Source organism: Phytophthora parasitica (assembly GCF_000247585.1).
Source record: "Phytophthora parasitica INRA-310 unplaced genomic scaffold supercont2.5, whole genome shotgun sequence".
Classification (NCBI taxonomy): domain Eukaryota; phylum Oomycota; class Peronosporomycetes; order Peronosporales; family Peronosporaceae; genus Phytophthora; species Phytophthora nicotianae.
Window position 1 is genome coordinate 1255872 of NW_008648991.1, and position 10912 is coordinate 1266783.

At 51.9% G+C, this 10912-nt stretch overlaps 5 protein-coding genes across 7 annotated transcripts; 4 read left to right on the top strand and 1 right to left on the bottom strand.

Annotated features, from left to right (window-relative positions):
- Positions 1–47: 47 nt before the first annotated feature.
- Positions 48–3923, bottom strand: PPTG_04728 (hypothetical protein). Its single transcript, XM_008897006.1, has 3 exons — positions 3758–3923; positions 3598–3685; positions 48–3314 (listed from the first exon to the last, which is right to left on the bottom strand). Exons 2-3 carry the CDS (start codon positions 3676–3678, stop codon positions 2778–2780), a joined length of 618 nt encoding a protein of 205 aa, XP_008895254.1. The 5' UTR covers positions 3679–3685; positions 3758–3923; the 3' UTR covers positions 48–2777.
- Positions 70–1542, top strand: PPTG_04726 (hypothetical protein; the record flags this gene model as incomplete). Its single annotated transcript, XM_008897004.1, has 1 exon — positions 70–1542. The coding sequence occupies one exon, from the start codon at positions 70–72 to the stop codon at positions 1540–1542; it is 1473 nt and encodes a 490-aa protein (XP_008895252.1).
- Positions 1852–2505, top strand: PPTG_04727 (hypothetical protein; the record flags this gene model as incomplete). Its single annotated transcript, XM_008897005.1, has 1 exon — positions 1852–2505. The coding sequence occupies one exon, from the start codon at positions 1852–1854 to the stop codon at positions 2503–2505; it is 654 nt and encodes a 217-aa protein (XP_008895253.1).
- An 84-nt stretch (positions 3924–4007) lies between the features above and the next one.
- PPTG_04729 (hypothetical protein) lies at positions 4008–9631 on the top strand. Of its 3 annotated transcripts, XM_008897007.1 has the most exons (5): positions 4008–4120; positions 4225–4278; positions 4456–6690; positions 6758–6830; positions 6896–9631. In XM_008897007.1, the coding sequence occupies exons 1-5, from the start codon at positions 4105–4107 to the stop codon at positions 9447–9449; spliced, it is 4932 nt and encodes a 1643-aa protein (XP_008895255.1). In that variant the 5' UTR covers positions 4008–4104; the 3' UTR covers positions 9450–9631. The 3 variants fall into 3 exon arrangements, with proteins under 3 accessions (XP_008895255.1, XP_008895257.1, XP_008895256.1); XM_008897009.1 differs by having other exon boundaries at positions 4225–6690; XM_008897008.1 differs by having other exon boundaries at positions 4008–6690.
- Positions 9632–9739: 108 nt separating this feature from the next.
- Positions 9740–10860, top strand: PPTG_04730 (hypothetical protein; the record flags this gene model as incomplete). The annotated part of the gene is made up of 5 exons (XM_008897010.1): positions 9740–9860; positions 9922–10062; positions 10125–10311; positions 10373–10601; positions 10666–10860. 5 exons carry the CDS (start codon positions 9740–9742, stop codon positions 10858–10860), a joined length of 873 nt encoding a protein of 290 aa, XP_008895258.1.
- Between the last annotated feature and the right edge of the window lie 52 nt (positions 10861–10912).

The following is a 10912-nucleotide window of genomic DNA, read 5'->3' on the forward strand; positions in this document are numbered from 1 at the left end:
ACACTTTAAGCTCGTGGTAATGTGTCTTTGCGAATCAGATGGCTCACTTGGAAGAGAGTCTGAGTCAAAATGGCGCCATCGACACCACGGATGCCGCTGGCGCTGCTGGCCTTGTACTTCGTGCACGCCTTCTACATGACGTTCCCGATGACCGCGTACGGCGAGTGGCTCTTCGACGTGCTTCATATGCCTCCATCTACGACGACGCTCTATTACTCGGTCACTTTCTTCCCCTGGAACCTGAAGCCTCTCTACGGTCTCCTATCCGACAGTCTCCCGCTCTTTGGATACCGCCGCAAGTCGTACATCGTCATCTGCGAAGTACTTGCAGCTACGTCATTAGTGCTCACTGCCACCTACGTACACTCTATTGCCGGTGCCTTCGTCGTCAAACTGGTGGACGCAATTGCCGAAGCCTTTGCCCAGCTCATGCTCGGCATCTTATTGGTAGATCTGACAACGGGAGACGCCACCAGTAGAAGCAGCGCTCACGTGCAGTCGCTGGCCAATGGGACGAGGAATGCCGCGTCCATTGCAGCCTTGATACTGGGCGTCCCAGTGTACAAGGACAAGAACATTACGCCACAGCAAGTCATCGGCTGGACCAGTTTACTGCCACTCACAGCAGTGGGAGTCTGTCTCCTTGGACTGAAAGAAACGCCAGTCTATGAATTTCTAGATAGCCAAGAAGAGCGCTCTCTTGAACTCGATGGGATGATCCCAGCGTCCTCGTGGAGCAACACGCTAAAGTCGTGGTGGCTTCCATTCAAGCGCGATCTACAGCACAAGATGGAGCTTATAAAGCCTGTACTCCCGCCTATGCTCTTCTTCTTCCTGTGCAATGCACTACCAGACGACGGGACGATCTGGTACCAGTACACGTTCTCGCTCCTTAAAGACGAGCACGAGTGCGTGCAGTATATGTCTCTGGCCGGTATGATCGGACGCTTCCTCTCCTGTCTGTCGTACGCCAAGTGGTGTACCAACAAGAATGTTCGAAGCGTCTTCCTCCTCTCCACAATGTGCTCCGTAGCCGCCGGTCTTCCGCGGTTGTTGCTAGCGCCTCCTGTTGTCGATCTACCAGTCTCAGTGTGCACCTTCAGTACAGTGGAGTCGTTCATCACGTCCTTCACCTCCGAGTTCGTACTGTTGCAGTTGCTGGTTGTGGCCACGTATTACTGTCCAGCCAATCCGGAGGTTCAAGGACTCACATATGCCTTGTTTCTTTCGTTCATGGACTTCGGTGGAGTTGTATCGGGAGTGCTCTCCTCCTTCGTAGTGTCGGCACTAGGGATTGTGCCCGACCCGACCACGAGGATTGTAGATTGGAGTCATCTCTGGCAGGTCGTGGTGATTGCATCTGTCGGTCAGCTCCTGGTCTTGGTGTTTCTCGGTGTACTACCGGAGAAAGTTGACACCTCAGAAAACACAAGCATTGAAGGAACTCGAGTCAAACTCAAATCGATTTCAATGCCGTCAGACGAACCAGAGAAGCAGCCACTACTCATGGAACCAGAAGCGTATGCAGACGTGCGAGTGTGAAGTAGACAATTGAATAACCCCAACGGTCCAGTTAAAAGCTCAACGAACTTCACTGAGCTGTTGAATGAAGGGCAAGGATAATTCAATACTTTAAAGCGGGACGAGGTTGAAAGAGAAGCTACCGACCGCTGCTAAAGTACGAACAAGTTGGTTGCAGAAGATAATAATTGAGGGGTTCAGTCTGAAATCGACGCAGTCAAGCGAGAGAAAAGGTAAAACTGTACCAGATAGCGCAGTAAAACTTTATACTGATGTCACCGTTGGCGCGTGGTAGACTGACGCTAGGAAACCGAACAAGTTGATCGCATAATGAATGGAGATATCGAGCTTCCGGGGGGTGCTCATGTACCTGCGGCTCCAGGCCGATATCACGTCGATCCCCCGCCAGATCTGAATGAAGTGACGGATAAACGGTTCTTTCTCGAGTACGATTTCCCGCTTCTCATTGTGCGCGACGTTGCTTCTGATGCTGGATCGGAAATGGAGAAACTCGAGGCACACGGTCAAGCAAGCGACTGGAAAATGAATCAACGACGTTCTGGGTATCATATTGAGCTTGACCACGCCGGCTACCAGTTCAACCTACCAAGCTCTAGCCAAGAAGATGCCTATCAATTCCAGTTCATTCCCAGCATTTCGTACGTTGATCAAAGCACCTGGTCTGCTGTATCCGCTCAAGATAAAGGGAAGTCATACGTCCCATGCGTCCCAACTGTTGTAATTGAACGGGTGACTGCTACGGAAAAAGTTGATAGTCTTCACAGCAAAATGTCCAAGTTTATCAACTGTGGCACCCGTGAAGGAGTTGTGGTGGACACCAGAGGAGATCGAGTGTGGGTCTACAATCGAGGAGAAGAACCGACGTGCGAGAAGTTGGACACGGTTCTCTTCGATAACTGGCCTGAGTTTGAGCTCGACTGCCTCGCGATCCGTGATGCTCGCGTCCGCGCTGGACTTAAATAGGTCGGTTCAATGTTGCAGCATGCTGCGTTCAACTACAACACATGTATGCCCAACTAATCAAGAAAATCAAAAACGTTGCAACGTGACAATCCAACTTGCAAAACGACCAACACTTCGCTGCTAGGAGGGACCATTATTAATGCAGAAAATCAGGATAAGACGATACTTTTTGATGCGCGATGTATTGTGTTCCAATTTTCCGCAATTGACCTTAGGGAGTGCCGACCCTCTTAAAACGAGGGCAGACAAGTAGATGTCGACGCAAATGACACTTACTTCTTCTCCTTCTTGTCAGCCAGACGCTTGGCCTGCTTGCCGAAGATGCGCTTGTCAGCGCGAGCCACACGCAGCTGCGTGAAGACGCTCTTCTCCTTCATCTCGGGCGTGATGACGGCCGTGGTCGACTTGATGCTCGAGCGGGTGATCGGGAGGATCGGGCCCGTGTGCTGCACGGCGTTCTTCACGTCCTCAGCGGGGGCATCGCCGTTCTTGGGCTTGTTGCTCTTGCGCGGGAACACCACAAGCTTGGCCTTGTAGGCCTTGAGGCGGTGCACGTTGGCCTGGAGCGACTCCACCGACTTGTTGGTGCGACGGAAGTCAACGGCAATACCGATGCTCAGAGCCTGCTTGCGGTTAATGCCAGCCTCCTTCAGCTCCTCAAGGGTGAAGCCCTTGCCGGCACGGACCTTCGAGCCGTACTTGATCGTGGGGCAGTGCACAGCGGGGCGCAGCAGACCAGCGGCCGGACGCGGGGCGATGGCAGCAGCCTTAGCCTTACGTCTGAGACGACGGGTCTTCTTCTTGGCAGCCTGTCGACGACAAATAATCGCGGGATCAGTATAATTGCTATGCTGCCTGTATCCACCAGCCAGCCAGTTTTTCAGACAGCCACACGGTCCTGTAGGTCTCTCCACTGTCGACGCCCACAATGTCTAGTGATTTAACTGTCTGTCGTCTCGTATGGCTGGCTTGTTGACCTGTTCACCTCCTCGCGCTTTGTTCCTCTAATAGAGAGGACCGTATAGACACGCCTGTGTATATCTGCTAGCTGCTGGCTGGCTGGGCTGTGGATATTGATCACGGCTGTCTTACCTGGTCGAACCAAGTCTTGATTCGGGACTCCCAGTACTTGTGGAAGTGGCCGTTGGGGATGACGTTGTTGTGCTTCACCATCTTTCAACTACAGACACACAGAGGGGGAGGCAGGTGAGTGTCGCTCCTACTTGGAGACCTGGCATGAGCGCGCATTTACCTTCGCGCGAAGTTACTCAGAAAGTTGCGGGCAATTTGGAACTTGGAGCCCACCAACAGCTAGCGGGGCCACTGGCTGAAAGAATTGGTGGTTGCCGCTCTCCAGTCCTCGAATTGACTTGGACTTACTATGCCCCACTGTCACAGCCAATCAGGCTGCGCTGAAAGGTCAAAATAGAAATGCTGTGAACCACATCATTTAATAGTTTCGACTAAGTACGCTTTTGATTTAGAAACGCATTTCTATACGGAGGGGGTACAGTTACTCAAAGCTCCCCAAAACTGGCAACGGTGAGCTGATCCAGGCTTCTTGGCGGCGTGTATAGCAGCTCCGTGGTCGACGTCGCGATGTTCAGCTCCGGGAGTGCGTTCTACTTCCATTTATATCTTAGTTTATCCTTCTCGCGTTGCAATTGGCCTCGCGGTCGCTGAGTTCCGTGCTGACACATCTTTTGCCATCATCCGCAGATCGAAGTGGCGGCTTCGGGGCGCAGGGCAGTAACCCATTCGGTCAGAATCAAGGTACGACAGGATATACAGCTGCAATTGCTCAATATGCGTATGGGAGGGCGTGCTTGTGCTGTGGCGGACAGTGCAGGTGGACGAGCGGCTCTCGTGGAGGGCGTCAAGCTCTCTCGTCTTCTTTTACGGCCAGTTTTTGAGTCTTCCAGGTATTGATCGATGCCTTCGCGTGTCCAGGATCGACGACGGTGAACCCGTTTCAGCCCGGTAATAATGCTCCAGCCGTGAAGACGACGTTCGGGCAGAGCTCTGGCTTCGGCAGCCAGCCGCCGCTGCCTCCGGGCGGCTTGGCAGGCGCTCCAGGTGGCGGATTCGGTAACCAACCACCTCTTCCCCCTGGAGGTCTAGCTGGAGCTCCTCCAGCACCGTCGGGAGGGTTTAGTAGAGCTTCAAGTAGCGGAAATCCATTCGGCCAGCAGAACAGCAAGAAGACTCAAAGCAGCTCGAGTACGACGTTCGGATCGACATCATTTGGACAGAAGAACGTATCTTCTTCCTCTATGTCGACAGGTGCACACACGACGTTCGGATCTGCGTCGAATCCCGGCAAGAATCGAGGTTCAGGGTTCGCTGGAAGTGCTCCTAAGGTGGCGTTCGGTGAGAGTGGATCAGCGTCATTTGGTGGAGGAAACACAGCATTTGGTAGGAACGACAATGGCTTCAGTGGGGGACAAACAGCCTTTGGTACATCTAAGCGTGGACAGACTGGATTCTCGCAAGACTCGAACGGATTTGGAGCTGGAAGTACAGGAGCACCAACACCGTTATCGTCGCCAGGTTCATCGTATGGAAGCCAGGCGTCGGGTGTTAAAGTGCGGAAGAAGCAGATTACTTCGAATGCTGCGTCCTCTGCTCGTGCAGACAACCCTTTTGTCAACAGTGGTGGAGCTTCAAGTGGTCCAACTGTTCAGACAACTTTTGGTGGATCGGGTGGTAGTGGCTTTAAAACCTCCCCGTCATTTGGAAAGACCTCTCCTCCTAGTAACGCTACCACGGCATTCGGTAATGCTTCCGATAAACGACAATCTGCTCCAAAATTCGGCTCAGAGGCTACAGCAGGATTCGTGAACTCGGACAAAATGGCGTCTATGGAAGCGCGAATGAATGGTGGCAAGAAATCACAGTTTGGAAAAAGCAAACGCTTTGGAGCCACGGAGCAGGACGCGAATCCTTTTGGCCAGCAGTCCAAGCCCAGGATCAGTCCAAAGTTTTCTCAAGATGGAGGTGCTTTTGGCGGAGCTAAGGCGCCTAAGACAAGTCCAACACATGACAAACCTGGAAAAAATCGGCAAGGAAAACAAAAGAAAAAGGCACCAAGCACAAGTGATGACGAGACTACATTCGTGCCGTCTGCTTCTACGTCCCGAGATGAGAACAGCAAGGCGGAGCTGTCAGCCGCTAAAAATCTGGATGGCCTTTGTGTTGATATGTGTAGTCCAGCGGAACGGGAGCTGCATATTCGAGTAGATGAATTGAGCGTCTTCGAGAAGTGCTTCCCTGATCGTCCAGGATCCGAGCGCGATATGATCATCAAGCGTTTCCAGCGCAGTTCAGCTGATCACAAGTTGGATATTCCAGAGGAGATCCGTCCTCCTGGTGTTCTTCGACGCACACAACTGTATATCGAGCAAGCAATCATGGATCTGGACCAATGCGGCTTGGATCCTCGCTTCCAGACGCCACGAGTTCCAGAGCCCATCGAGCTGTACAACTTCTGCTGGGACCGGTTTAGAATGATTCGCAAAGATTTTTTCCTGCAGAATTATCGCGGCGCGGGTGGTCGCGTGCACCCCATTGCGCTTGACATTCACGAGCGGATCGCTCGATACCACGTGCTTAGTGAACATGAACTCATTGAAACTCCGAGCTTCGTGGCTCAACAAAATATGGAGCAGCTGGGACAAACGCTCAAGTCGCTGAACGAGCTGTACGACGAGAGCCAAAAGGTTGGGGATCCTGCGTACTTGAGTCCTTTTGAGGCTGAGTGTCGCGCATATTTCATCTTGTGTACACTGGACAATGGTCGTGGCATGGATGTATTGAAATATGTCAAGAATATCCCACGTCACATCCTGGAAAGCCCGCACATGAAGTTCGCGATGCGCGTGTTTGTTGCGCGTCATACAGGTGACTACTTCCAGTTTTTCTCCTTGCTTCGACAAGCGACGTATCTGCAGTCGTGTTTGCTCTTCCGGTATATCCCGAACGTTCGGTCGTCGGCGTTGCTTCGTATGAATCGGGCTTACCGCAGCCAAACGTATCCTCTTGAGGATCTGGTGGAGCTGCTATGCTTTGACGACATTGAACATGCCTACGCAGTGTGCCAAGAACATCAGCTGAGGATATCCGGCAGACCAGGTGCTGGCGAGGACAGCTCAATTATGGTCAAGTTCGGTGGTGACTTTGAAACAGGTACGGGTATATCTACTGGTTGGCTGTGGTGGTGTGTACTGACTCTTATGTGTTGTTTATTGTGCAGATGTCCAGCTACGACGGAATAATACGCCGCTGAAGATTCGCAGCTCCAAGATTTATGTCGGGATGAAGCAAGGGTATGCATACTTCATTGTTACAGTAAGCAAACCGGTTCTTACTTTATTTTTTTTGACATGAGCAGCAACTATCTACGCCGAGATATCTGCCGCGGCGTGACCGAATATGCTCGAGACGAATATCCAGCCCTCAGCAAATTGATCCAAGATCTTGAACGCGAGGAGCAGACGAGACTGTACCCCGATAGACCAGCGTATGAAGACGACTACTCTTACTTCGTTGACTACAACGAAGGAGCTGCGATGGCTCCGTCAGTGAATGCTCATGCTCACAAGCAGCCGGTAGTTGATGACCAGAAAAGACACGAGCTTGATGCGATTACACAGCGAAAAATGGAGCTGGAGCAGAAGAAACAAGCGATGCTAGAACGAATGCGCGAGCTGGAGAAGGCGAAGGAGGAGAAGACTCGACGTGAGCAAGCGGATAAGGAGGCTGCTCAACAGGCTGCTCACCTTGAAAAGCAGAAGAAGCAGGAAGCGGTTGCCCGAGCTCAAGCCGAAAAGGAAGCGGCCGAGGCAAAGCGACAGCAAGAAGCGCTCGAAGCCCAGCTACGCGAACAAAAGAAGCAGGGGGAGTTGGAAGAGCAGCGTCGAAAGGCTGAAGAAGCCGCTCGTGAAGCAGAGCGACAGCGACTTGAAGCTCTGCAACGAGCGGAGGCTGCGAGGATAAAGGCTGCGGAGGAAGAGCGACGTCGACAGGAAGAGAAACGACAGGAAGAACTTCGGCGGAAAGCAGCAGAAGAACGCGAACGCCGTCGCCAACAAGAGTTGGCAGAGGAGCGAGCACGTCAAGCTCGTGAAGCTGCACTGGAAGCGCAACGACAAGCTCAATTGGCCAAGGAGCGAGATGAAAGGAAGAGGGTGCGTCGTATTGAGAAGCAGCGACTTGCTGTGTTGAAGCTGAGACTGCATCTGTGGAAGAAATATGTACGAGTCTCACGCCACGGTCCTGGGCCAGTTTCAATTGCGTCGAAGCTTCGACTTGATCAGCCTCATCAAAAGGCAAGAGACAGCATGCAGTGGTTATTCACAGGAGCCAACGGATCGTCAATTGGTACGAAGCGATTGAAGCAATTACCGAGAGCTAAAGAGAAGGCATCACCGTCAACTGAAGAGCTGTTGTTGCTGTGGAAGTCGGAAGATATTCTAGTACTGGTTGGTCCTCCACTTCGTCTACAAAACCCTGGAGTTCCGTCTATCGCGTGGAAGTTGGTGATCGCAGATCTGCTGGACGGAGCGTCTTCGTCGTTCGGTTTATGGTGCGCAGTCAAAGCTGGAGCACAAGATGTCTCTACACCCGAGCACGATTGTCAACGCAGTTATCACTCAAGCAATGGTGTTGCTGTGTGCAGTCGGTATCTTGATTCGACGTTCGCTCAGCGAAACACGCGCGAGATGCAGCAAAACAAGCTCGCTGCAACGTCGGCTATCTTACTCCCGGTTGATCTGAGTACACTGCAGCAAGCTGGTAATAGCAATGCCTTGGAACAGCAAGTTGGTCAGCTACTGTCGTTACTGAGCAACGGGTGCCGCGTGACTGTAATTGCTGTGGGGTTCGCTTCAGTAGATATCCAGTCCTCGCGAGGGTTACTCCTGAGTACACTTAGAAGTTGCATGGAACGAGTGCAAAAGCGATTCTCTACACAACTGGCTCACGTCAGTACTGAGCTGGTCGATGCTGGTGCTCTTCTCCCTCACAAGTTCAGTCTAGTGCTGACGAAGATTGCAGACATGTCTCCTCCTGTACGGCACCTCAAGAGTGTGGGTTTGAAGGAACTTCTAGAGGGAAGTGTCAGGGCCATGTTGAACCACTTTGAGTCGTCTATTGGTATCCAGAGTAGCATCTGCGCTGTCTTCCCAGGTGTACGTCAAGATATTTTATCATCCGGCGTTATGGATGTCGTCTACCCACCACCGGAGCTGCAGTTTGCTGTCGTTGATCCCCCGCGTGGTTGGAACTCCCAAGAGCGCAAGCACGAGATCCGAACTGTATTGACGGCGCTTGAAGATACGCGCATTGCTGTTGAGACATCCTCGGTGACTCGTGATCAAACGTGCGACGTGTACTTTAAAAAAGTGGAGAGCTTTATCGACAGACTGTTCCTGTCGTATCCAGCGGCCACTGCGGTGTCGACGTACGAGCTCAAGAAGCGGATTTACTGTTCTCTTCTCCCAATCCATGAAGGACTGACTCAAGATAACAAGACGGAACAAGTGACACCACGAGAAGCAGATGTATTGCTGCCCTGGCGGAAGATATTCGAGGAGATCTACGAGACGTTCTTCGAGACGCTGAGTGATATTACTATCTACTATCCAGCGGGCTGGCGTGGCTTCGGATCAAGTCTAATGGACGCTGTGCACACGTCGGCACCGAAGCTGGTGGATTCCAGTGGGAAAACGAAGCGTGACGTTGCTGTTGTGAAGCAGCCAGTGCACGTATCGATGCAGAGTGTACGAAAGAGCTTTGGAGCATTGAGAGCGGTGCACGAGTCAACGCAGAAGTACAAGGCGGTGGGCGAAATGAAGCGACTTCGAGTTGAGATCGAGAAGGAGCGTGCGGCCACCTCACAGTTCCAACGCATGCTCCGCCAGGCGCTCAATCGCTGGGAAGACTAGACATTGCATTGAATAGGTGAAGAGCATGAGTAACTCGACGACAGCATCTGAGACCTTGCTACGTCAGTCAGCGACAATAACTCTCCTCATTTTTATGTAGGGTAGAACAAATTCAATCTAGCAGTTTTCATGAATGCTTAAAGGCTCCAGTAACAGGTTCATTCTTTCCATATTATGTAGTATGGTAGGCTATTGATTTATACGTATTCTAGAAAAGAAGCTACTGTACTTCCATGTGCAGGTTCAACTTTGTTGCTTAGAAGCTACAGACAGACATCCGATTCCGCAGCATGGGGTTGACCGAGTTACCGAGCGATCTACTCGCGGCGACGCTGCAGTTCGCGGACCATACGACTCTGCTGCATCTCGAGACTGTGAGCCGCCACTTGCGAGACACCATCGTCCACTGCTGTGCGTCTCTCTGTCTCTCCAGAATATCCATAAGCACATCTAATTCTTCTTCTGTGTTCAGATTCCTGGAAGGCCCTAGCGCAGCGGGTGGCTCTGTATGCATGTGACTGTAGCACTCGAAGCTCTGTCGACTGGAAGCGCTTGGCGTTACTGACTTATCGCCCCGCGAGCGAGGAACTGTCGATGCTGCGTCGAGTGCGAGGTACGAGACTTTAAAAACTGACGATGTTTTATCGTCTCCTATAACTATTGTTTCTCCTGCAGAGTGTTCGTCAGTGGATCACACGAACGAGTCAGCGGACAATACGTTGACGAGGTCGCACTGTGGCATTGGGGTGGCTCTGCTGTCCAATACGGTAGTGGCAGACGACCCATTGGCTTATGAGGCAATCGCTAAGAGACTCCAGCTGGAGTGTGGTTGTGCTAGAGGACAACCGTGCTATTGGAGCAGGTTAGTGCAGGATGAAGGGAGTACTTTCTGTGAGATGCTGACTGGTGTTTATTGCGTGCAGTGCCTCGACGTGGGGATACAACACGACAGATTATCTGGACTACACGTTATGGGAAAACTGCCTCGTGAACAGTGTGCAGTTGGTACCGTACAGAGTTTTCTGGTATCCTGGCAGCCCCACGTACTCTCCTAAACGGATATCTTTCGCTCTGTATGAGTTGGGCGACGACGGAGAGATCGGCACGCTGGTCTACGAGTCCATGACGTTCAGTGTTGTCAAAGATATGAAGGTACGAATTGCTGGTGGCTACTTGCTAGGGAGTGATATTGATACTGATGTTTTGCTTTGATTAGATGCAAACGTTCGAGCTTCCGCTGCGGGTTTTTCTCTCACGTGGCGTCCTGCGATTGAATTTGTTCGAACGACAGGAAGATATTGGCCTCGATGTGGCCCGGTGGATGCAGGAGAATGACTTGCCTCCGTACTATACGTGCTTGAGTTATGTAGGCGCCACGGGGCTTCTAGAGTCCGGGACACAACTGGGATAGGTTAGTGATCACATTCCAACCACAATGGACCAAGTTGCACCTGGTTTTAGCG